At 34.4% G+C, this 24,914-nt stretch overlaps 4 protein-coding genes across 11 annotated transcripts; 1 reads left to right on the top strand and 3 right to left on the bottom strand.

Moving 5' to 3' along the window:
- Positions 1-195: 195 nt before the first annotated feature.
- LOC110656325 (uncharacterized) lies at positions 196-4,090 on the bottom strand. The gene is made up of 8 exons (XM_021813029.2): positions 3,686-4,090; positions 3,497-3,563; positions 2,297-2,722; positions 1,243-1,705; positions 986-1,086; positions 818-907; positions 591-718; positions 196-503 (listed from the first exon to the last, which is right to left on the bottom strand). The coding sequence occupies exons 3-8, from the start codon at positions 2,624-2,626 to the stop codon at positions 359-361; spliced, it is 1,257 nt and encodes a 418-aa protein (XP_021668721.2). The 5' UTR covers positions 2,627-2,722; positions 3,497-3,563; positions 3,686-4,090; the 3' UTR covers positions 196-358.
- Positions 4,091-8,572: 4,482 nt separating this feature from the next.
- On the bottom strand, positions 8,573-9,993 carry LOC110656324 (universal stress protein PHOS34). The gene is made up of 4 exons (XM_021813028.2): positions 9,735-9,993; positions 9,508-9,617; positions 9,294-9,412; positions 8,573-8,871 (listed from the first exon to the last, which is right to left on the bottom strand). Exons 1-4 carry the CDS (start codon positions 9,910-9,912, stop codon positions 8,784-8,786), a joined length of 495 nt encoding a protein of 164 aa, XP_021668720.1. The 5' UTR covers positions 9,913-9,993; the 3' UTR covers positions 8,573-8,783.
- Positions 9,994-13,958: 3,965 nt separating this feature from the next.
- Positions 13,959-18,087, top strand: LOC110656323 (aldehyde dehydrogenase 22A1). 6 transcript variants are annotated; one of them, XM_058144910.1, is made up of 10 exons: positions 13,959-14,483; positions 14,571-14,624; positions 15,030-15,134; positions 15,221-15,315; positions 15,711-15,833; positions 16,155-16,258; positions 16,334-16,404; positions 16,750-16,836; positions 16,942-17,224; positions 17,324-17,638. In XM_058144910.1, exons 1-6 carry the CDS (start codon positions 14,451-14,453, stop codon positions 16,198-16,200), a joined length of 456 nt encoding a protein of 151 aa, XP_058000893.1. In that variant the 5' UTR covers positions 13,959-14,450; the 3' UTR covers positions 16,201-16,258; positions 16,334-16,404; positions 16,750-16,836; positions 16,942-17,224; positions 17,324-17,638. The 6 variants fall into 6 exon arrangements, with proteins under 6 accessions (XP_058000893.1, XP_058000894.1, XP_058000892.1 ...); XM_058144911.1 differs by having other exon boundaries at positions 15,227-15,315; positions 16,942-18,087; XM_058144909.1 differs by having other exon boundaries at positions 16,155-16,241; positions 16,942-18,087.
- Positions 18,088-19,008: 921 nt separating this feature from the next.
- LOC110656322 (uncharacterized) lies at positions 19,009-24,716 on the bottom strand. Of its 3 annotated transcripts, none has more exons than XM_058144905.1 (13): positions 24,227-24,712; positions 23,729-23,915; positions 23,529-23,601; positions 22,707-22,854; positions 22,415-22,524; positions 21,957-22,097; positions 21,741-21,882; positions 21,519-21,662; positions 20,744-20,904; positions 20,576-20,650; positions 20,253-20,391; positions 19,879-20,145; positions 19,009-19,374 (listed from the first exon to the last, which is right to left on the bottom strand). In XM_058144905.1, the coding sequence occupies exons 1-13, from the start codon at positions 24,473-24,475 to the stop codon at positions 19,222-19,224; spliced, it is 1,989 nt and encodes a 662-aa protein (XP_058000888.1). In that variant the 5' UTR covers positions 24,476-24,712; the 3' UTR covers positions 19,009-19,221. The 3 variants fall into 3 exon arrangements, with proteins under 3 accessions (XP_058000888.1, XP_058000889.1, XP_058000890.1); XM_058144907.1 differs by lacking the exon at positions 19,009-19,374 and having other exon boundaries at positions 19,884-20,032; positions 20,107-20,145; positions 24,227-24,716; XM_058144906.1 differs by lacking the exon at positions 20,253-20,391 and having other exon boundaries at positions 19,879-20,032; positions 24,227-24,714.
- Between the last annotated feature and the right edge of the window lie 198 nt (positions 24,717-24,914).

Genomic DNA, 24,914 nt, shown 5'->3' with positions numbered 1-24,914 from the left:
ACCGTTCACAGTCATGACAAAGTATTAAGAATTTTTCAGCAGCAGGCATGAAGAAATATATTGGCCGCAACAATTTCCATTGATTCTTTAATAATGATTTTAATAAAAGTGTAAAGCCTCCTAGCTTCGTTGCCCTCCAGCTCAGATACATCAACATTCATGCATCATTAATCAGTATTATGAGCTCAAAAGACGTTTAAGGAAGAAACATCACATATCAAGCTAAATGCCAAAGCCCTTGGTTAAATTAATTTGAGCTCACTTTAAGACTAAACATGTTAGAATTCAACCAAATTAAGGTTACAAAATATAGCATCAACGATTTCTTCATCAACCTAGGAAAATAGCAGAGACTGTATCAACAGGTAATTAGAGCTTGCACCTTTCCATGTATTGCCTTGTAACAATGGAGACTGCAGAGCGGAAGGTTTGACTTGGAATCGCGGTATTTGTAAACATTTGTACAATTTGGACCGGCACACTTTTCACGAGGTGGAGGATAACTGAAAATCATAAGGTCATATCATACATTCTGAAATTTATGTACCTCAAAGGACCATCAACTAGTTGAGAAGAAGGTGATCTTATACCTGCATGGCACTGAGTTGAATATATTTGGCAGACCAATGTCATCAGAAAAAATAACAACAGTTCCAGTAGGACCAAGCACCCATCTTATGGTATTCAATCCCAGTGTACTTGATTTGGCAGCCCTTCCCTGCATCAAGTAAATATTTATCTGGATCAGAACACATGTTAAAAACATATTATAAAGAGAGAGAACAAAAAGGGGGTCTGTTCATAAACTTTAGAACACCTGAGCCAATTCATCATGCAATTTCTTCATCTTTTCCTCCTTTTTCTTTCTTCCAGAATCTTGACCAAGTATCTTTCTGATTGCCTCAGCCTAGAATGAAACGATGTTGTGACTGTTTCCCTGATATTGTCAGGCAGCTATAGAAGTACTAGAGAATAAAAAGCAAACCTCAGCCTCCCTAGCTGCCTTCTCTGATTGGATTCTGCGCCTCTGTGCAGCTTCAGCTTTCTTCAGTTGCTGCTCCACTTCAGAGAGTTTCACCTTTTGTTCTGTCATCAACAAACAGATTTCAGAAATAAAACAAGTTTAATACAGATATGCAGATAAATATCCAGTATGTATATCCAAGTTGTAAAACAATCCATGCATTAATTTCCAACCCAAGCTCTAAAATGGGACTCATCCAAAGCAGAGAGAACACTCACTTTTAGGTGGGGCAGGAGGCAAACCATTTGGGAACTCAATCAGACTGGCATTGTTTTTATTCCTTCCTTCAACAAATCCTAGTTTCTTGCTTTTATATCCAGGCTCATCATCTGATATAAGTTTTTCATCTTCCACATAGTCTCCATCGTCATAGAATTTTTCTGATCTTAACTTCGTTGCTCCATCTTTGCCCAAGTTTGATAGTCGATAATCTCTCATATCAGCATAAATTTCATCCTCCATTTGCCTGCCATCTGAAGAAACTTTAGAATCACTGATTCTTCCAAGGTAACGGATTTCCTCATCCGCATCATCATCTTCATTAAATCCCATGTCCATTACACGTCTCTTAGGAATCCGCTTACTCTTTCGAGCTGGCTCATTTTTGCATGTTTCATTCACATAAAAACTTTCACCATGCATCTTTCCTCTCATAGAATGATCCTTTCTGAAAGAAGACTCCTAGAATGGTAATCAACATCACAAAATTATAAGCTCCAAAAGTAATAAACAATCTATACCAACAACGAGTTGAAGACTCTTGAATTTGTTCAAGAGTGTTAAGAATTATAGACCCAAGAGTGTGAATATCAAACTGGCAGGCTACACGTTAAATTGGGCTTGAGACTAGGCTCCCCATCACCAAAATGACCTGAGCAATTTTGGTTTGGTTTGCCAACACTTATATGCCCTTTAATTTTCTTGTACACTACTGGTATGGGACTTGTTCCCACCGGTGATATTCCAACGAAGAGGAAAAGGAAAAGGAAAAAAATAAAGGTCCTTGAGACTAGATCAAAATCATTGCTTTCAAAAAAGTGAAGAATAATCAATCTAACATAAAACCTTGACAAGCTAATCTAGTAAATATTAGACTCAAATGCCCACAATAAGTCTCTTGCCCTTGCAAAGAAAATAGAAGAGATGTAATAAAACAAAATAATATATAATAAAATAAAATAATGGCTCAAATCAAAGTGATGGATAAGAAATGTACTCCGTAACCATTTTAGAAGAGAACCATGGCAATGGCACATAATAGCATGAATTCACCTGAAAAAGAAACTTCTCTTGTGGCTGATGGATATCAAAACATGAAGAAGATTCTGATGCATACTTAGCATGTATTGTGTGAGTAACACCACCAAGCTTCAGTTTAAGCTTCTTTAGCTTGTTCTGACTTCTCAGACCATCAGAACCAACTTTTGCTTCACTTTCTTCTTCATTATAACAACTGCCTAAAGATTGTGTGAACTGTGGCAGAAGTGTATGAATCTGTGAAAATTTCTGTGAATCAGAACAAGGCCGGCGAGATACACTGCTCCTCTTCTTCTTCACAGAGAAATTGACACCGCTAAAAGAGGCTTCACCAAAACTTTCCATTTGTGCTGCAAACTGTTATGATGAATCAGCTGTTTCTCAATATTAAAAGCATGAGCAATAAGATCAACAAAATCCTACGGCAGCACCTCAGAAGACCTGAGAATTGAATACAGAAAAGCATTTCAACAGTAAGCAAATAACGACCCACGAAGAACAATCTGATGCCACTGAAGCAGCAGAGGGGTATGCAAGAAAGCAAAAACAACAAACAAACTCCAAAATTTACATGTACAATTTAATAGGATTCTTGTTATGTAGCAATAGAGGCCTAAGTTTCTGTTGTCATAGCACAAAGTATCAACAGCGAATTTGAATATAGGAGTTACCGTGTCTGGTAGCAAAAGAAGAGAAAACTAATAAACAAATCTTAGTCTCACGCTATAAATTTTAAATAACTTCATGAACTAAACAAACTAAGAAGCCATAGAAAACGCTCAGACGCACTTCATCGTAAATGTTGAATTTTGAATTTTCTATACGGTTGAATAATAAATTAACTGGAGGGTATTGTAATGCCCAAAATAATGGCAAGCAAAATAGAAATACAAACCAACAGAAACCCAGATTATATGAAAGCAACACCAGCACAAAGAAACAAATATGTGCAACAAAAGAACTCCAAAAAGCTTAAATCATGCAAATGTAGTGACTAGTAGGTACTTCAACTATCAAATAACTGCAAATACTCAAAGAACTATTTAAAAATGCTGGGTTGAATTTACTTATCCATTTTAGTACAAAATTAGCCAAAACATGAAAAAAAAAAATCTTCTTTTTTCTCCATTGTATGGAAAACCAAATGCAGAAAAAAGAGAGAAAACAAAAACATTTCCTCTACTTCTTCACTTGTAATTAAATTCTTTCACGTACCTATACAGCTGACTTCCAGAAAAGACCACTTGTTGTGGCAATAAGAGCTAATTTCTTTGGTAGTCTCCTGTTTTAGAATAGAAAAAGGACAAAGCTTTAGTCAAAATTTTCTTTCGAAACAAATACAACTTAAACCAGCAAAGAACAGGAACAGCTAACAACCAAAACCCATAAAATGTAGATACATACATAGCAAAGAAGTGAAAAGAAACCCTAAGACAGGCACAACAAGCCGAAGTGATACGAAGGTTGAGGCGTTGTGCTAAGTCTTGGAGAATGATAGGGAGAGAGACTAGCGGGTCTCTTTCTCCTTCTGGGAACTTGGGAATGGTTAGGTTTAGTCGGATGTGAACTAGGGGTTAATGTGAGAAAGTAAGTTTTGCCATTTTGAGACTGGTTTTGGTAAGAGACACTGATGCTGGGACTCTTTATCTGCTCCATTTGCTTTCTCTTTTCAAAGCTTCTTTTATTTATTTATTTTTATAAAGTTCTCTAATAAAAAATTTCCTTCAGATGAAGGTGCAGAATTGGACATCATAATGGGCTGAAGAGTTCAATCCATAAATCAGTGAGAGACTATGTTGCAGTACAGGTCCAAACCCCCAGAGAAGACAGGTCCAACAAGGGTGGCAATTTTTAGTAATTAGAGAATAAGAGATTTTTTTTTTTTTTAGTTTAGATTTAGAACTAATCACGGGCCGGTTTTCTGTTAGAATTGTCAGTTCAGTCAGCTTCACAGTTCATTTCAATTTCAGTTCACCATGATTTTCAGATTTGTTTCGGTTCTAAATATTATTAAATTATAATAAAATTTAAAATATTATTTATTAAATTTTTAATGTAAAAATTTTTTAAAAAAAACTTAAATATAAATTTAATATAAATTTTAAGAAAAAAATTTTGAATCAGATTGATTTCGAATTTCTTTTAATAAACTTTGATTGCAAGTCGATTCAAAGCTCAAAATCATTGACGCAATCCAATTTTAAATTTGATCCAAACTGATTTCAATGTGATTCACGAACCAAACCTGCCATGGTCGGGTCTACTTGGATTAAAGAACAATTGAACAAAGCAACCACGCAGCTAATAAATTTAAATTAATTTTTAATTTTTTTCTAACTAATGTATTTAATTTTTTTTTTCAATAACAAATAGACCCTAAAATGGCCAACTAAATTTATTTGAAAGTTGAAATCTTTCATTATCAAAATAAAGTTATCATGATAGATATCACAAACAAGAGAGAAAGAAAGAATCACTTAAATAATACTATTTTACTATTCTGCATAAGAAATATAATTATTCTTATAATTCTCAAATTTCTGACTTTTTTTTTAATGTTTTACTATTAAATTTTTGGTTTCATTCCATAACCTTAATCTAAAACTAAATATATTTATAAATTTTGACCAAAAAAAAATCCTTTGGAAAACAAGAAAAAGACTTAAAGACACTCCTATAAATAAAAATCCAAGAAAAAATTCTGCAGCACGCAGAAGGACACTTCACTTGCAAGTTAAATACAATCAGCTTCCACTTCCGAATCACTCTAACCAAGCAAATACCTTAAAATTCTGAGCTAGACCTATAAACTCAACTCAACTAAACTTTTATCCCAAAAATTTGAGGTCGGCTATATGAATTCGCTTTCTTCACTCTGAGCGATTTTGGGCTAAATCCTCAGAAATGTGTAATGCTTCTAGGTCATGTTGTACTACTCTCCTCCAAGTAAATTTAGGTCTACTCCTTTTTTTCTACTTGTCTAACTGGAGCCTTTGTATGTCTACGCTTCACATGACCAAACCACCTCAATCTCCCTTCTCTCAACGTATCTTCAATTGGCACTACTCCTACCTTTTCTTTAATACTCTCATTACGGACTTTATCTAGCCTAGTATGGTCACTCATCCACCTTAACATTCTCATCTCAACTCTTATCTTAGATGCATATGACTCTTTCAGTGCCCAACACTCACTATCATATAACATAGCCGCTCGTATGGCTGTACGGTAAAATTTTCCTTTCAATTTATTGGGAATCTTACGATCACATAAAACTCCCGTAGCACGTCTCCACTTCAACCATCCGGCTTTAATCCTATGACTAACATCCTCCTCACATCCTCCATTTACTTGAAGGACTGAGCCTAGATATTTAAAGTGATTACTTTGGGGCAGTATCACTCCATTCAAACTAACTCCTTCCCTATCATCAATTTGGCCTTCACTAAACTTGCAATGCATGTATTCTGTCTTCGTTCTACTTAACTTAAAACCCTTTCACTCTAAAGTACTTCTCCAAAGTTCTAGCTTTCTATTGACTCCTTCTCGTGTCTCATCTATTAGAACAATATCATCCGCAAACATCATGCACCAAGAAATACTCTCTTGTGTATGTTTCGTCAGTTCATCTAAAACTAATGTAAAAAGGTAAGCGCTTATGGCTGATCCTTTATATAATCCAATTAAGATCGGAAAATCTCTTGTGTCCCCTCCCACTGTGCGCACAATAGTAGTTGCTCATTCATACATATCTTTCAATACTTGTATGTACCTAATAGATACTCTCTTTTGTTCTAACACATTCCATAAGAACTCTCTTGGAACACTATCATAAGCCTTCTCCAAATCAATAAAAACCATGTGTCGATCTTTCTTCACATCTCTATATTTCTCCATCAAGCTTCTAATGAGAAAGATCGCTTCCATAGTTGAACGACCGGGCATGAAACCAAATTGATTGAGAGAGATAGAAGTATCATGACGTAGTCGATGCTCCACAACTCTCTCCCACAACTTCATAGTATGGCTCATGAGTTTAATTCTCTTATAGTTTGAGCAACTCTGTATGTCTCCCTTATTTTTAAAAATAGGTGCTAAAATATTCTTCCTCCATTCATCAAGCATTTTCTTTGAGTTTAGAATCTTATTAAATAATTTAATTAACCATGCCACTCCCATATCTCTCAAATACTTCCACACTTCAATTGGTATTTCATCGGGTTCACAGGCTTTACCCACTTTCATTCTCTTAAGATAATTCATATTCTTTTCTATTGTTCTATAATCTATATTTACGCTATTACCATTTTGACTATTATTAAAGAGATCATTAAAATAATTTCTCCATCTTTCTTTAATGTCCTCATCTTTCACCAACACTTTTTCTTCTTTATCCTTAATGCACCTAACTTGATTGAGATCTTAACATTTCCTTTCTCTCCTCCTTGCTAATCTATAAATATCTTTCTCCCCTTCTTTAGTTTCAAGTTTCTCATATAACTTTTCAAAGGCCTGTACTCTTGCTTGACTAACTGCCTTTTTTGCCTCTTTCTTTGCTATCTTGTACTGTTCACATGCCTCATTATTATCACATTTAGGTAATTTCTTATACCATTCCCTTTTTCTCTTCACTGCCTTTTGTACTTCCTCATTCCATCACCATCTCTCTTTTGAGGGTGGTCTATGTCCTTTAAACTCTCCAAGTACTTTTCTAGCTACTTCTCTAATCCTTGATGCCATCTGTATCCACATATCATTGGCCTCCATATCCAGCTTCCATGCTTCGGACTTGAGAAGCTCATTTTTTAACTTCACTTGCTTTACTCCTTTGAACTCCCACCACTTTGTTCGAGTTGCATATTTCTTCTGACCTTACTTGAATTGTTCCTAAACTTGACATCCAAGACCACCAACCGATATTGACTTGTTAAAGACTCTCCTGGAATGACCTTGCAATCCTTGCATAGAGCTCTATTTGTCTTCCTAGTTAAGAGAAAATCGATTTGGCTTCTATGTTGCCCACTTTTGAAAGTCACTAAATGTGACTCTTTTTATAAAGTAGGTATTTGCTAATATTAGGTCGTATGCTATAGCAAAATCCAGGATACTTTTTTCCTCCTCATTTCGACTGCCAAAACCAAAACCTCCATGAACATTCTCATAACCTTGACTATCACTTCCTACATGCCCATTCAAATCTTCACCAATGAAAACATTCTCTTCATTCGGTATGCTTTGCATTAAATCATCCATATCTTCCCAAAACATTTGTTTACTCTCACTGTCTAGTCCTATTTGTGGGACATAAGCACTAACTATATTTATTGTTTCTCCTTCTAGTACTAGCTTTACTAGTATAATTCTATCTCCTACTCTTTTCACAGCTATTACTGCGTCTTTCAATGTCCTGTCTATGATTATGCCCACTCCGTTCTTATTTCTCTCCTTTCCGGTAAACCACAGTTTGTACTCTGAATTACTCACTTCCTTACTTTTCTCTCCTACCCTTTTAGTTTCCTGAATGCAAGCAATATTCACCATTCTCCTTTCCAAGGTATTCACAAGCTCCATTAATTTTCCTGTAAGTAATCCAACATTCCAAGTACCAACCCTGATACTCCTCCTATACTGTTCCTTCCTAATTGATCTCCTTCTATGATATCTTCTATTGTTTTCTATGTCTATCTTGTATTCTGTTCCACTATTTATTCTACTATCTGTCCTATGGACTAACTTCTTTACCCACACCCGTCCATGATGTGAGAACTCTTGCTCACTTAACACCATACCCGAGCGCCGGCATGGCGCGTTGCTTTCGGTGAACGCCCTACACCCTTGCATATTTCTCACTACACCCGGGCTCTGATGTAACTCGTCGTTAGTAAAGGACGCCCCAACGTTTATATCATTTGAATCCATATCATAGGGTGTGACGAAATTTTTACGCTGATTATCACCTACCCCAACCCTCCTCCTTTATCCGGACTTGGGACCGACTAAGCGCAAACTACTTAGGCGGAATTTGAGCTAAACCTATATAAATACAAAATACAAATATGTGAAATAGAAAAATACCACTATACATACTATATCTTGAGTCAATAATAAACTAGATCTAATTAAGAAAAATCCAATTATTTTTAATTCATCTCAATTCTCATGCCTCATTTGTACACTATACCGATCAACATATAAAATTTATACAGCAAAGCAACATGAAGTCAATGGATAGTTGTAAAAATTTCATCTGTTTAAGAGAAACGCTTTTTAAACACTAAATTACACAGCATATTAGCCATTTTAGAAGTTGGAAGAAATCTCATTGCGAAAAAGGGTTGGATTACATTAAACTCTCACTTATTCGAACACCATCATGACAACATCCACACAAACTAAGAAACTTTCCAGCTTGAAAGAGAGTTGCAAGCAACACAATTATTTGATGGAATCCAATCCACTCATATATCCTATGAACGATAGGATGCTGTTTAGCAAAAGAAATCTAGCTCTCATAGTCTGTCTGCTTCACAACAGTAACAGGGCACGTTCCATTATTCACCACATAGTTGCTTACACTGCCCAATATAGCCCTGCAAAAGTTCATACAAACAAGAGTAAGAAAACCAACTCCATCTCCAGAGAAGGAGATTGGTCTACCATTTTTGTGTCTACAATCTGAAGTTATTACTCAAATGAACCATAGACGCTACAAGTTTATTTTAGGCACCACTTCCTTGCACAAAAATTCTTTGAAGAGAATTTTCCAAATCATTACCATAAGAAAACTAATCACAAGTTCTTGTTTTCTTGGGCTGAATAATATAGTGGAAGCAGAGCACGTTTGGTTTCAAATTCAAATGCCAAAGTCCGACTAGGATTTAGGTCAGAAAGTCCAAATCCCCATCACATCAAAGCCCAAAGAACCCATATTATAGACAAACTAAAGCAAGGCAAAAAAACGATTTCCATGGAAACAAACAAGCACCACAAAGATGGAAGATTCAACATCTACCTCTTAATCTTGCCAAGCCCTCTGTTCCCCATAACAAGGCAGCTCAAAGGAACCTTATCGATAGCTTCACATATCTTCTCGCGAGGATCACCCCAGAAGATCTTCATAACCACAACAACCTGCACAGAGCATGCAAAGGTTTAGTTTAGACACGAAGAATACTACCAAGAAACTTGATTTTATTCGTGAATTTGAAGACCCATATGAGCAGAACCTGTTTCTGGTTGGCTGCAGTGTTTGCAATATCCAGGGTTTCTGGATCAGGCTTCAGTCCATACTTCTTCATAATCGCAGGATCAGAAAACTCATGAATAGGGATTAAAGCTACACGCCGACACATAAACAAGCAACCATCAAAAAAATCAGTGGTAAAAGTATTTTCCCAATAAATAAACAGAGAATATTATAAAAGCTGAAGAAGAAAATATTTTAGATAATTACGGGAACCAGTGACCTCCCAGAGTTGCATCTCTCCCTCTTCATAGTTCCCTTCCGGGCGTATGGCAATTAGGATAAGGTGATCCCCGTCGCGGACGAGGTTATCCACCGCCCAGTTTAGAGCTTTCCTGCTGCAAGGCGAGAAATCCACTGCCACACCCACTCTCCTACCTCCTTCCATTCTCTCTCTCTCTTTCTTTGCTTACCCTGTGTATGCGTTTATGGTCTTTGGTGCGCTATAGGACCGCAACTTCAGAGCTAGTGGAGAAGGAGAGATCTGTACGGTGGGACGCTACTTGTGATCAATGTATGATTCTGACACGTGTTAACCGTTGGATAGAATATTATAGGAGATGTGATGAATTTTAGCGCGGTGGATGAGTGGAAAAATGAAGCCTATGAAAAGTCAGAAGGACAGGAATATATCTTATCTTTGAATAATTAGCGTGGAACGATAATGGAAATCCCACGTGCGAAACATTGCTTTTTCTCTGTCGGACGTGGGCCCTCCTTTTTTCATTATCTTGTAAATAATTTTTTTTATCTCCCTCTCTGAACGAGAAAAATACAAAAATGGAAATAACATTGAGAAACTGAGCCTCCTTTTACGCCTGCCTTAGGAGGCTTGGGCAAGCTGATTATGAAGTAAAATTTCTTGAGATTGTGAAAAAATTCTTTTATTTGATTTCTGTTATTAAATTAATGTTTTAGAAGTTTATTTCATTTTAATTATGTAACAAGTAATTTATGATCTATAAATATTATATATTTTTAAAATTTTAATTTAAAATCGTTTAAAGTGGAGAAAGTGAATTCATATAGTCGATCTTAAATTTTAAAATGAAAGTTTAATTGAGTTGAGTCGAGTATGTAATGAATAATTTATCTGAGATGACTTAATAAGTTGTATTTTTTAATTAAGTCAATATAACTTATTAATTTCTTATTTAATTTATTTCACTTTAAAATTGTATTATGAACATTATTTTTTTTATATAATTTTGAAGTAAATTTGTTTCTTAATAAGTTAATTTATATATTAAATATATTTATATCATACTTTATAAAAATAAATTCTCTAAAAGCATACTTTAAAGAAAAAAAAAGCTATTTTGAGTTGAATGAACTTGTTTAGAGTAAGAGAGAAGACAAAGCCAGAGTGGATAAAATGCTCAAGATAAATAATTTGTAAGGCATATTTACTATGACGTGATTAAAATTAAATTAAAACATAATTATAATCATATTACATTTATGTTTATGATTATGATATTAATAAAAAAATTTAATAAAAAAAATAATAATTATATAATGTAATCAATTATACTTAAAATAATATAATAATTATTTCATATAAAAAATAATATAATCATAATTATTTATTTTTATTTTTTTATTTATTATTAATACTTTCATAATCGTCATTGTTCAATCATCACTGCTATTATTGTCACTACTTATTACCATCACTACCATTTTATTATTACTATTGCTATTATCACTATCATTGTTATCACTATTTAACCATTATCACTTCTATTATCATCAACACCTTAATTATCACAATCATCACCACCATCACTATTATCACTTGACTATCAATTTCCACAATCATCACCATTTATTATTAATATTATAAATAAATTAAATATTAAAATTAAAATTATCATTATTTTATATTATTTATTGTAATGATCGGGCTCCAACTACTAGAGAAATTGTCCGCTTTGACCATAAACCTCACGATTTTGTCCCATAGGTGGAATGAAGAACTTTTCAGGAGGTCACCCATCCTAGGATTTCTCTCAAGTGAGCACGCTTAATCCTGGAGTTCTTCAAACTCTCCATGCCATTTCACCAAAAGGCGCATCTAGTGATTAGTTCCCTCATTTTATATATCATTACTTTTTGAATCCAATACCATCTCCGTGCTTTACCGATGTGAGATTTGCCTAAGGGACCTTTCTCCCCCCTTTCGGGGACTCAGTGTCCTCACTGAGGTTTGCCCCACCATCGCCCAAGAGGACACGCGAGCGGCTCTGATACCACTAAAACATATCACACCTTACCCCTCTGTAAGGCATAACATGATCCTGTAGAATACCTAATGAACTACCGAACTTCACCTACCGATAACTCATTAAGTACCCTACAAAGGATTTTAAAATAATTTTCTTATTTTTATAAGTGGTGAGCATTTTCTAATAGATATTAAAATCATTTATTTAAAGTTTTAAAACTAGTAAAAAATTTTATCTCATTTTATTTTTCTGCAAATTTTATAAAAATTTCGGCAGAGTGCCGTCTGTATTTTAAAAAAACAGTTCTTCAAATTCCTGTAAAAAGCACTTCCAATAATTTGTCTCAACAACTTCTTCAATTTTATAACCATCCCAATCAATTTCAGCATCATCTATCAATTTCTAAAATTCAACAATCATCAATTTCATTCAAATTAATACAAAATACTTTCATTCATATTTTGTTAAAGATAAAACAATTTATATACATCATTACAAAAATTTACACAAGACCAGTTTTACATGTCCATACCTTTACATACATTACATATATCAAAATAAATTTTTACAGTTATGATATAAAATATACCCGATAGGCTTCAGAGTAAGTAGCTCCTCTGTCCTCAACAGCTCACTCTGCTGCTCTTCTAGTATCTAAATCTGTGACAGCAATAACAGCCATCGCTGAGTACTAAGACTCAGTGATGCACAACATGTAAAAATAAACTTTATGCGGAATTTAAATCACATTTATTCAAAATTTTGACTGAACATGAGAATTAAATACAAAACATGAATTATGAGATTTTAATTCAAACAATTTCATTTCGAAGTGTTAAAACCAATTTCATAAAACTCACAGTTATATCATGCCATTCGAAACAAATATAATTTCAATAACCAGAGGCTAAGGAGAAGTCACATCACAAGGCTAGTTAGTTCAAATATATGGGAACCCATTCCTTTTCTTCTTCTACTGACACACACCTCAACACTTCAGTTAGAGAAGGAATCAAAATTCGAAACTGATTACCCCCACTAGTCATGCTAGTGAGGTGTTCAAATATATGATTATGACACTATGGTTTCAAATCCCTTAGGCAAATCCCACATCGTTAAAGCACGAAGATGGTCTTGGATTCAAAAAGTAATGATATATAAAATGAGGGAACTAATCACTAGAGGCGCCTTTTGTTGGAATTGCTTGGAGAGTTGGAAGAAATCCTGGGTTAAGCGTGCTCGCTTTAGAGAAATTCTAGGATGGGTGACCTCCTAGGAGGTTCTCCATTCTACCTATGGAACAAAACCGTGAGCTTTAGGACTAAAGCGGACAATTCCTCTAATGGTTGGAGCCCGATCATTATAATAAATAATATAAAATAATGATAATTTTAATTTTAATATTTAATTTATTTATAATATTAATAATAAATGGTGATGATTGTGGTAATTGATAGTCAAGTGATAATAGTGATGGTGGTGATGATTGTGATAATTAAATGGCGGTAGTGATGATAAGGTGTTGATGATAATAGAAGTGATAATGGTTAAATAGTGATAACAATGATAATGATAATAGCAATAGTAATAATAAAATGATAATGATAGCAAGGAGTAGTGATAATAATAACAGTGATAACTGAACAATGACAATTATGAAAGTATTAATAATAAATAAAAAAATAAAAATAAATAATTATAATTATATTATTTTTTATATGGACAATTCCTCGAGCGGACATTTATATTTTTATTTTATAATTAAATATAATAATAATTATCAAAATCATCACTATTTATTATTAACACTATAAATATATTAAAATTAAGATTAAAATTATTTTATATTATTTATATTTTTATTTTATAATTAAATATAATAATATAATAATAATTATATTATATTATAATTTTAATTATATTATATATTATTTTAAGAGCATTACATAATTGATTACTCTATCAAACATACCCCGAGAGTAATGTAAAATTTTTATTCATATTATTTTAAAATTTTGAGAAATTTTAATTTGAGAATTTAATTTTTTTATAATATATTAAAAGAATTAAAGAAAAGTCAAAATGAGATATTTTTTTGAAGCCACCAATTAAAATTTTTTTAAAAATTACATGTTTTGAATAAATTAAAAAGAAAAAAATATTACTTAATTCAAATAGATTTTTCTTATTGAAAAACTACAATTTTAATCGAAACTTTTCAGTTGGTTATTGAATTCAGCTGGAAATATCCGATGTCCGTGGTCAGTCTATGCATAAGATGTCATCGATGAGCAGACGGTGTGTGTGTATGCCAGCAGCAGACGTCAGACGAGAAGGTGACCGACTAGAAAAAAAAATATAGAAGAAAAGAAGAATGCGAACCAAACCAAAGCTTAGAACAGCAGATTGTTTTCAGTTTTCTAGTGCTCCTTCCTTGTTTTCGTTTTTTATATTCCCCTAAACCTGCAACGGCATTAACTCAAGAAGAAATAAAAGAAAAAGAAATCGCTCTCTACATTTTCAGATTCAAGAATTTGATCACTCATTTGCTGAACTTAGGCTACTTAGCTTTGTGAAATCCCTAGATTTCCAGTTCTCTAAGCATCGTAAAGTCGCGAAATGGCGTTCTGGTGGCCTATAAGTGTTCTCGTTTTCGCCTATACTATCTGCCGGTTCCTGCTGATGCTTATCCTTCCCAATGTGCCATCAATCGACGCCGGCGCCTCCGATGGTACGCATATATATGTATATGCATTTCCTTAAAGCGTTGTGTGTAGTCCTTTGTTGATAATTAAGTGGTGGATTGAATTTTTGGCAGTGTTGGATGGGAATCAAACACAGGAGAACAGCTTCATATATGCGAGTATTTCCTGTAAATTGCTGGCTTGCATTTCTTTAATTTTTTAACATGCGTGATTTTGGATTCGCGTGCTTGAATTGATTAACTTGATTGTTTTTTTATTTGTTTGTGCTTTTAATTATCAGCGATTAGAGTTTTGAAATTGAAAAATGGAAATCCTAATGTCTTCTGTGAAACAAGCAAAGCATTCGGGAAAAGACATAGTGACTTTGCTTTAAATGGACTTCATTCTTTCTTAGACGTGGATAGGTGTGAATTTCATATTTTGTTGAAATTTTATGATTTTTAACTTGAAATACCAATCCAAATTCACATTCATTTCAAATGCTCACGTATCAAATGGAGGATTTTCAGTTTCTACTGTGCGAGTTTAATGTAAGTTGGTTGTGGCGCTTCATATATGTGATTATTGTGCAGATACCTCTGAGAGGAAGGACACAGCAACAGGACCAAAAAGTCCAGTGCTATGAACCTGCAACTGTGAAGTACTTGGGATATTTCCCTGCCTTGTCACCTACTGAGGTTAGAGATGATTTACACATGTGCGTGTGTGAAGATATATCAATGTTGTGATTCTGATTGCAATGACTGTTATATGTATTTTGCAGGTCAAGCATCGTGTGGCACAGGCTAGAAAGGCTCAGAAAGTATGTGCCAAGAGCAGCTTCAAGCAAAGACGCCAGTTTTTGCGGATACTTCTAAAGTATATGATTGAACACCAAGAACTCGTATGAGAATAAGGATGAAGGGATCCTTGAAACCATTTTTTGTTAAAGAATTAAAATTTAAACTTGCAAAGTAGTTGTCCAGCAATGTGCTCGTTGCTCAAGCATTTAAGAAGGCAAAAAAAAAAAAAAAAAATCCTTAAAAATTTAGAATGAAAAATGCAATATCATTGGATGCTTTGTTCAAATCCTGGGCCCTGTTGTTGAAAATGGCTTTTTCCTTTTATTTTTCGTTCACCTCTCACTAGAGGTGGGTTGAATTGAACATAGAAGGTGTTCCATGTGCATGAATTATATGCTTCATATCTCATTTCATACTACAATATTAGTTAAGGATTGCCTTTTTTCTTGATCCATGCGTGGTTTTGATTAGAATTTCTTCGCGCGATACTGGAAGGACTATGGTAGACATCTCTTTAGGAGAAATAATGACAACATGTGAGAAGATCACTTGGCTTCTATCAGAGGGTGAGCAGTGGCTAAAGCCTGAACATCGGTATCTATTCCAATCCCTTTTTATACTCTTTTTTCCCCATTTCATTGGTTATTGTCTCCCTGAAAGGCTCATTTGATTCATAAAATTAGACAGAGCACATCTTTTTTGTCTTTATCTTTTGCAAGCTGCATCTGTTTCTATATTGGAAGATCTTTCATTGCAATTCGATGTCTAGGAGATCATTGTATGACATTCTGTATCCTTGTTACCTATTGTTAATTTTTTTTGCACATGGCACGCGTGTGATTTTGTGGACCCTTTTTTTTTTTGAGCTATGAAAGGGGGAAAACTGATAGATAGATAAAATGCATGTAAGTGCAGGTTTCAGAACAAGGAAGTTGGTCTGGGTGTTTCGGCTTCCGACTAATTCAAGCTACACTTGCTGCTGTAGGAGATCCTGAAAATCTGGTTGACATAATTACAGGGTATGCTGCTTCTGGTGCTTGCTCTAAAGATCTTTGTATTTGTTTACCTAGCTAAAATCAACCTTCTTTTAATAGGTTTGCTGAAACTGGAGAAGCATTTGTGGCTTCAGTTGATAAAATCATATTCGATGGAACACCTGGTGTGGGTAAGATGGTATGAACTCCTTTGCTGACTGAACATTATCTTGGTCTTTTTGTATACTTAAGGGCAGGATTGTCACTTTCTTGTTTGATCCTTGTTTCATTTCTATATGCTGCAATTTTTTTAGAAAAATTAAGGTGTTAGAAGGTGTCAATCATTTTTGTTTATAATGTATGTATTTCATGCCTTCGAATCTTGGAATTGGTATTAATGAGCTAGACCTTTCGAATGTGATGGAACATATTTCTCATCTGAATATTATTCTTTCCTTCTACTATTAATTAAGTCACTACCATGCTGTGTCCATTTTCTGCATTGCTTATAAGCTGGAATGTTTAATTTATTGCAGATCATGAGAAATGCTGCCAATACACTTATACCAGTTACACTTGAGCTTGGTGGAAAAGATGCATTTATTGTTTGTGAAGATGTAGATGTATGTATGAATCTATTGTAACCTTCTGATGTCTAGTTGGCTTGAATGATTCTTTGAGTCTTCCTGAATACTCTGCTGAATGTAAGTTGCGCAAATTGCTGTCAGGGCTGCCCTTCAATCAAGTGGGCAGAATTGTGCTGGGGCTGAGAGATTTTATGTCCATAGAGACATCTATTCTTCATTTGTCGGTGAAATTGCTAAAATTGTAAAATCTGTTTCGGCTGTAAGTAATTTTTTACCAGTTTTATATGTAGAACATTTTTTGCAACGTTCGAACTTCTTTTTTTTTTAGTTTTACTTGATGATCTTTTGACTGTTATACTAATACCTTATATTTCACAGAAAACAACAGTTTCTATTCAGTACTATCTACTCAATATCTGTCTCGGTATGTGTGTCTCTCTGTTCTGTGTGGACACGTGCCCATCTGTTGTCACTTTTCATGTCATACTCACGTATTAGTATTTTAACTTGCACGTGTAAGAAGAGGAAGGAAATAATGAAAGACGCTGCTGGACTTGAACGGGACAAAACTATAGAACTATTGGTATTGGCTATGAGTGCTACTGCATTAATCTATCTCTAATTACTCTTTTGTTTTTCTTTTGCTTAATCTATCTGAAATTAATCAGAGGAAAGCTTATTGATTCATGAATTTGTAAGGAAGAACAATGATATATGAGAAGACACTTTAGATTATTTAAGTTTTTCTTGTAAATTTCATTATTTAGAATTCTATTTGGAGTTTTTATATATGTGAAATTTGAATTGTCTAAATATATTATAATTAGTATTTTGTGTTTGTTCTCTTTTTTCTATTAGGTATATTTTTCTAAATGATTTAGGCTTCAAATATCTGTTCTTTTGTTTTTATTTCTTTTTACATGGTTCCACATAAGAGGGAATGAAACAGAGATTGAGTATTGAAAATTTTTAGGTTGGCTTCAATGGGTTGCAGCTTATTTATTTATTTATTTACTTATTTGTGTTGCCCTACTTATAGCAACGCATAAACCAGGGAACATGATAGTCTGTACGCTGTAGCATGATTTGCATTTGATGTATTACATGCCACATGAAAGTTTTATTTTTGAGTGGATATTTTCTTTACTGATGTACATATGAGAGATTTGGTCCAACAAGTGACTTAACTGCATCAAAATCCATCATTATGTCTTCACCCTGCTTCTCTTGATTGCCCAATTGAGACTGGTAGTTTGTTGAAATGAGGAAAATAGTGATCTTTAATCATACCTTTGTTCTTTTACACTCAAATGCCATACTTACTGACATTTCTGTGAAAATATACATATCAAAATTCTTCAAGACTTTTCTGGAAGAGCAACTTGCTTTCAGAACTACTGTGCTTTCCTTTATTAAATCGTATCCCTTGGACTGATATATTACATCTCTTCACCCCTTTTGCTAATTGTTAAAGGGTCCACCGCTTGCTGAAAGGTATGAAATGGGAGCAATATGCTTGCAAGAGCATTCTGATAGGCTTCAAAACCTTGTAAATGATGCAATAGACAAAGAAGCAGAAATTGTTGCCTGGGGGAGTTTGGGCCATTCTCTGAACCCCAACCCCAAACGCGCCCGGCGCAACCCCCCCCCCCCCCCCCCCCCCTCTCTTCTTGTCAATGTAAACCACACAATGAAGTTGATGCAAGAAGAGGTAGTGGGACTTTTTCCCCCTCTTTAAATTGCATTTGACTTGGTTTGGGAGCCCCATTTTATCATGCCAGATGCATAGAGTATCTTTCTATGTAATAAAAAGCCTGCATAGAGTATCTTTCTATATCATAAAAAGCCTGCATAGAGTATCTTTCTATATCATAAAAAGCCATGATTATTCGTTTTTCATTTTATTGGCCAATTTTTTTTTCCTCCAGTTATTGAAAATGTTGTGATTTTCATATGATTGAGAAATAGAATGTAAAATATTGCCCATTGTTGTTTGGTTAAAATGGAAATCACCTCTTTTTTCTATTTACTGTACATAGTATTGCTTGCTAAATCTTTAAAAAAAATAGTATCATTAATAAAATTTATTTATTTAATATTTGAAATAAAATTATAATTAATTAAAAATCTTATCATTAATAAAATTTTATAATATATTTTGAAAATATAAAAATATATTAAATTATATTATTAAAATAAAATAATAAATAATGTGTGAATAGTATTTTATTAATAATACAACGGTAAAGGCACTTGCGGCCTACGGGAGATATAGCTTCGCATTCAATCATCGTATTAAGAAGATAAATAAATAATAACTACGGTCCCTTGGCATACATTTTTTTTTTACTAGCGACATCATTGAGAGCTTCAAAAAGAAACCGTATCAGTCTACCTATTTTGCCTACAATTGTACATACGCTATTCATACCTTAGCGCACGAGTGATCTCCCAAGAAACTGTATCAGTTTCTAGAGTTCGACCATGACCGCCGCAACCCTCTCTCTTGCTATTTACCAATGCAACAATGAAGCTCTCATTCTCCAGTGATGAAGGGTACATGAATTGTTCGTCCTGTAGTTAAGATAAGAAGAGCATAGAAAAATAAGTAAAGAATCGTAAACTAGAAGGAATTAATATCAGCATAGATTTTCAGATCATAGCCATTGCACATTTTTGCCTCCGTTTTTCATCCCTAGAATTGTTGATTCTTGCCTAGACAAGGGCTAGACAGCCCAAAATCGACTCGCTTAATCCGAAATATAATTTTTTATATTAATATATTTTTATATATAAGTATATATAATATTATATATTTAATAATTTTCATATTAGAAAATATATTTTAAATTTTAAAATATAGCCTTTTAGATCAGGCCCAACCAACCCATTAATTAAGTTTTTTTTTTACATAAAAAAGTAACCAAGTTTAGAAATCATAGAAACTGCCACAAAATGCACAGTTTAGCTTCTTATAGACATAATTTTTGGACAAATCATTGATCTCCATGTAAATCAGAAGTTATCAAACCAATTTTTGGTGAAAGCATGATGCGATTTATTGAGTTCATGCATTACCTCAGGGAGCTCATAGAATTCATCAGGAGATATTTGCAGCAACTCAGTTGCAGTTTGACCAGTACACCATGCGAAAATCTTTGCGCTATCATCCGCAAGAGTGATTTTCAAGTGGAAAGTGCGTGTAACTTCATCACAATTGCAATGGCAGAAACTGCATTCAGTAACCCCATTAGGCATCTTGTTAACTACATGACCGCAAATAACATGTGAATATCTTGTACTGACATGACATTGATCAACTTGATCAAGCCGAACTCGACATATCTGCAAACATGTTAAAAGTAAGGACAAAGACTAGTAGAAAGTATAATATGATCTCAAGGTTTGCGTGTATCCAAGAATATCAAAGTCAGAAAATATAAGAAACATACATATGTACAACTAGAACCATGCGATAGATCAGAGAGGCGAGATAATCGTTGAAGACAAGATGAGTTTAATAATGCAGGCAGACAACTAAGGCTTACGAAGGAAGCTCCAGCATCATTCTCAAACCATGATACTTCAAGACTACCAGCAAAATAAACAAGCATAAGAAGATAATGTTAATGGAAGGTAAAATTAGTGCCCAACAGGCTAGAAACCACAGATACAGGAGAAATATCTAAGTGGATATTAATAGTAGAACTATTTTTAACTGACCCAACTATCATATACAGCGATGAAGAGTAAGTGAATTGTTGAATATGCTCACCTATTGTGTTTTGTCTTATAGCATGACAAGCCAGATACAAAGACTGTGTGACCGAGTCCCAATCTTCCCAGAGACCTAAGAAAAATAAATATATATTATTTATATGAAAGGATAATTTGTGAAGGAAATTAATCAGTCATAGTTCCGTAACAATACTCCATTTGTTACCAAGATCTAGCAAAGTGCAGCTTTGCCCAAATTGCTCCTGTTGTGTCCTCAATCTTTAAGGAGAAAATTACTTTTGTGGTATTTCTTTCACGGAAAATATCTGTAACAATACCATAGAGGCTGATGCTAGTCATCTTGTCGCGAAGATCAATTACAAATGACTGCAAAACTTTGAACAAGTGAGGGAAGTAATCAACAACCAACCAAATTTAAAATGAGCCAAAGCTCGTATGTACAACCTAAAAGCTACATGTCAGGTATATTGCTAAGGCCTAACTGTTGCATGCTCAAGGTTAGGAAAAATTATTAGAAAATTGATTGAAAATTAAAATGGCATGACATTGGGAACTCATTTCCCTTTCCCTGCTTTTTGCAATAATTTAAAAAAAAAAAATTCGTCACTGCTTAGAAGGATCCACATGGTAATATAATAACTCTCTGAATTAACCAGGCCTAGTGTTAGCAATCAGATATCTAGAAAGGAAATCCATGCAACATATTTATCACGATGCATCCTTCAAAGGCTATGTTACTAAGAATTCTAGCAAAAGTCTCAGATATGCATACACATCAGATGGTCAAATTCAACTGCTTTCCAGAAATTTCATTGATTTTCTCACTAGTATAAGTCTAGCCCAAGTTCAAGTATCTTTATCCAACCCTAGTACCATAGGGTAGTCAAAGTAACTATGCTCAAAGGAAATGTAAGTGGCTTTTGAGAGATATAAGGACAAAGGGGACATTCAATGGAATGAAAAGTATTACAAATACTCACTCGGAAAGGATAATCGCTGAAGTCAATAGACCCCTGAGAATCACAGGGCAATGACACTTGTGAAACTTTAGGTCCCTGAGTAGGATTTAATGCACTTATCATCTTAGATCCTTGATATCGGTTTTGGGTCAAGGGTACGTACACCTGAGAAACAAAATAAAGCGGAAGCTAAATCACATTCTAAATGACAACAAATAGGTAATGTAACCATAACTCACTCACTTGTTCCTCATGTTGAACAAAAGGGACTAAATATAGTTGTGTTGCACTACCATATTCAAGACAAAGTTCACTTGTTGTTTGAACAGCACTTTCTTTGGAACTTGCAATATATGGTCTATCAAGTGCAAGCATACTTCCGATACTGCACGAAAATAGTATAATAGCTCATAGGCATCAATGGGAGAAAAGATAATATCAGCATATACAAGAGTTTACCTAAAAAAATTGGCCAGGAGAACCTGCTCTCCCCATAAGAGAAATTTTAGCTGGACACCGTCATTGTCAACAAGAGTGATTTCTTTCCTCTGTACATTACCAAATACCCCCTGAACTTCCATTGACTCAATAGATTCAATCCTACACATAGAATGGATTAATTGTAAAGAACTTATTATGAAAGGAATCTGACATTACAATGCATAATCTTGATGACACTTGGTTATACTTTTCCTGTTTAAAAAGAAAATGCACGTGGTAGAACAGTTTTACCATCTGGAAATAGATTGATTGTTTTCTTTACCTCTCATCCAAACAAATAAACATAGTTGACTGTTTATCAGATAGCTCACTTTTGTGAAATACACATGCAATACATCAACTATATTTTTTAAGCAGGAAAGCCTATTCCATTGAAGCTTAGCAGAAGGATGGGCAATACAAGACACAATACTTACCTTGCATATAATGAATAAGAAACCCCAGTGGTAGCCTCATCAAGAGAAATGGAAGAGAAAGAGTCTGAACAAAACTGAGCTGCTATCAGCGTGGCATCATCATCCTGATCCTGCAATAAGGATAATGAAATTGCAACTGTTAAAGTGAACAGATGATCCCCAATCCATAACTAAATATCAATAAAAGCCAAAAGTAAGCCCAAAAGTTTGGTTCTTGTCTGGAAAATTGATTTTTTCAGACAAAAGAAAAGCTAAAGAGAGGAAAACAGGAAAAGGAAAGTTTGACAGTTACATCATCTAACAAAATCACAAGATATTCTGTTGGCAGAAGTCGGGGACAACCCGATCCTTCTCTGGCTGTTCGGAGATAGCATCCTGTGAGGAAAACTTCCCTTCCCTTCTTCAAGATTCCATTGCGAGGATCCACCAACTCATAGTATCTATCATGAAGAAGTGGCAAGCTTAGTTTGCATCATGAAGCTGGAGACTCATAATGATTGCTCAGAATAAGATACATGCAATGACCAAAAGGAAAATGTCTAAACGTTCAAAAGTATATATATGATACATCTTGCAATGAAGTTTATACCTAGTCAAATTTTTTTTTTCTCTCAGTTGACCTATTTGAAGAAACACATTTGCAGCTTTGAAGGGAATTTTCTTGAGTTCACTTTCATGATTTTCTTATTTCCTTTCCTCTTTCTTGCAAAACAAACAACTAATTTTCTGTGAAATCATATCCTCAACCAAACAAGCAACTCCAAATGCAGTTTAGAGAAAAAAGTTCACATTTAACTTCTTAATATACAAAATACAACGATTTTAATGCAAAACAAGAAAGTCCACATAAACAAAATTAAGCCACTAATAATATAAAGAGATGTTCAATAATGGCAAAACTGCATGGAAGAAAAATAGCTGCACATTAACAGGCAAAAACTAAAAAGGGAAAAAACAATCGAATATTCTTAGCAAATAGATATTGCTAACTGTAAATGCCCAACTACGTGTTACTTGCATTGCATTTCATTACATGAGAAATGGCCTGTGAAATTGAAACGTATGCAAAATTATGAACCATCATCAATGTCCAATACAGTAGATAGTAACTAACCTTCGGTGGAGATAAAGGTCAATGGTATTTGAGCTCCAAAAATCTCCCAAAGTGAGCATATAAATATTTGTACCTGAAGACAAGATATTTAACAGTGAAAACAATAATATCTAGCAAAATGCCTTAAACCAATTCCATAACAGCATCACTATTATATCCACAATGATCATGTAAAAGACGCTTCAATTCTATAGGGGTACCTGGAAGAACAAAAGCGTCGACAATAACAGCTTCCAAAATGCTATTTAAGGACAAAAAATTCTTCTCGTATATAAAGTCAATTGTGATAGTGTTTGGCAGCTTAGTTCTCCTATGTTTTTTCTTCAACTGATTGATGATTTCTGGCCTCCTCCTTGGTGCCCCGCTTCTGTGTAGTTCACTCCACGCCTCCAGTCAGTGATGCAGAAGAATAATAAGCTCATCAGTGGCGAGGCGAAAGAGAAATCTAAGAACACTAACTAAAGCAACAGAAAAGCACATCCACAGTTTTATAGCAAAATTGAATATAATCGGTAGTGAAGTGAAGCATAAAGAATTTAACAAATATCAATTTAATAAAAACCTAACTCCTTTAATTTTGGAAAACTTATTGAGAATTTCAACATTTCTTTCAAAATCAAAAGAGATAGAGAATCCGATTTCTTTTCTCAGTGACTAAACAGAGTATAAGCTAAACAAGAATCAATCAAGCTAAGTACCTGAGAGAGATCAGAAAGCAGAATAGCCGTAGTCACTCCGCTTGAATACGTGATACAAGTCTTGAGGATCCGAGACACGATCCAGCTCCAACCGGGGGCACAGGTCTCTGTTCCATGATCATTCGTTTCATAACCTCCTCCTTCTCCTTCCCATTCATCGTCGGGAGATAGCACAGACCTCGCATAATCCACGAATGCAAGAAACGGATCGTCTTCTTGCGGAGGTTGCTGTTGCTCGTCTATTTCCATAAGCGAGTCTCCTTTCGAGCTATTGGTTTGAAGGTGCAACTCCTCTCTCTCTCTCTCGTGTGATTGCTGAGGCTCGTAATGCGATGCGGAACCCTGGATCCTCTCGGAGGTAAATGGTGCCGCTACTTTGGCGTTTTAGCGCGAATTTTTTTATTGAATATCTTTTGAAATTCCAGTTTGGAGAACCCATTTAATCAATTGGTCTTTCAATCCAGCAAGTTATTAATTTTCCTTTAGCCAGAATAAAAAATAAAAAATAAAAAATAAAAAAAAAGGTAAATATATTGTATCCCAAAAATACCCCTATTTCAGAAACTTACCTAGTTACCTTCTCCTTGACCCTATTCTTTCCATGCCGCTTCTCTGCAACTCTTCCATTCTAGGAGGTTAAGTGGATATCCCTCTAATTTGGATAATTAACAAACATTTTGGCCTAAAA

The sequence above is a fragment of the Hevea brasiliensis genome, chromosome 4 (assembly GCF_030052815.1).
Source record: "Hevea brasiliensis isolate MT/VB/25A 57/8 chromosome 4, ASM3005281v1, whole genome shotgun sequence".
NCBI lineage: Eukaryota > Viridiplantae > Streptophyta > Magnoliopsida > Malpighiales > Euphorbiaceae > Hevea > Hevea brasiliensis.
Note: the sequence above shows the minus strand (reverse complement) of the source record. Positions and strands in the feature narration are given on the sequence as shown.

Excerpts from the sequence above, each read along its gene's own strand:
- LOC110656325 (XM_021813029.2), bottom strand. The coding sequence starts at position 2,626 with ATGGAAAGTTTTGGTGAAGCCTCTTTTAGCGGTGTCAATTTCTCTGTG. Across the intron at positions 1,087-1,242 it reads GCCTCCTGCCCCACCTAAAA|AACAAAAGGTGAAACTCTCT; the intron begins GTGAGTGTTCTC and ends TGTTGATGACAG. Across the intron at positions 908-985 it reads AGGCAGCTAGGGAGGCTGAG|GCTGAGGCAATCAGAAAGAT; the intron begins GTTTGCTTTTTA and ends GTTTCATTCTAG.
- LOC110656322 (XM_058144905.1), bottom strand. The coding sequence starts at position 24,475 with ATGGAAATAGACGAGCAACAGCAACCTCCGCAAGAAGACGATCCGTTT. Across the intron at positions 22,098-22,414 it reads TCTTATTCATTATATGCAAG|GATTGAATCTATTGAGTCAA; the intron begins GTAAGTATTGTG and ends TTCTATGTGTAG. Across the intron at positions 20,146-20,252 it reads ATGGTTCTAGTTGTACATAT|ATATGTCGAGTTCGGCTTGA; the intron begins GTATGTTTCTTA and ends ACATGTTTGCAG.
- LOC110656323 (XM_058144909.1), top strand. The coding sequence starts at position 14,451 with ATGTGCCATCAATCGACGCCGGCGCCTCCGATG. Across the intron at positions 14,625-15,029 it reads CATATATGCGAGTATTTCCT|ATACCTCTGAGAGGAAGGAC; the intron begins GTAAATTGCTGG and ends ATTATTGTGCAG. Across the intron at positions 15,834-16,154 it reads TGGCTAAAGCCTGAACATCG|GTTTCAGAACAAGGAAGTTG; the intron begins GTATCTATTCCA and ends ATGTAAGTGCAG.
- LOC110656324 (XM_021813028.2), bottom strand. The coding sequence starts at position 9,912 with ATGGAAGGAGGTAGGAGAGTGGGTGTGGCAGTGGATTTCTCGCCTTGC. Across the intron at positions 9,413-9,507 it reads CTGCAGCCAACCAGAAACAG|GTTGTTGTGGTTATGAAGAT; the intron begins GTTCTGCTCATA and ends TGCTCTGTGCAG. Across the intron at positions 8,872-9,293 it reads GGGCTTGGCAAGATTAAGAG|GGCTATATTGGGCAGTGTAA; the intron begins GTAGATGTTGAA and ends GAACTTTTGCAG.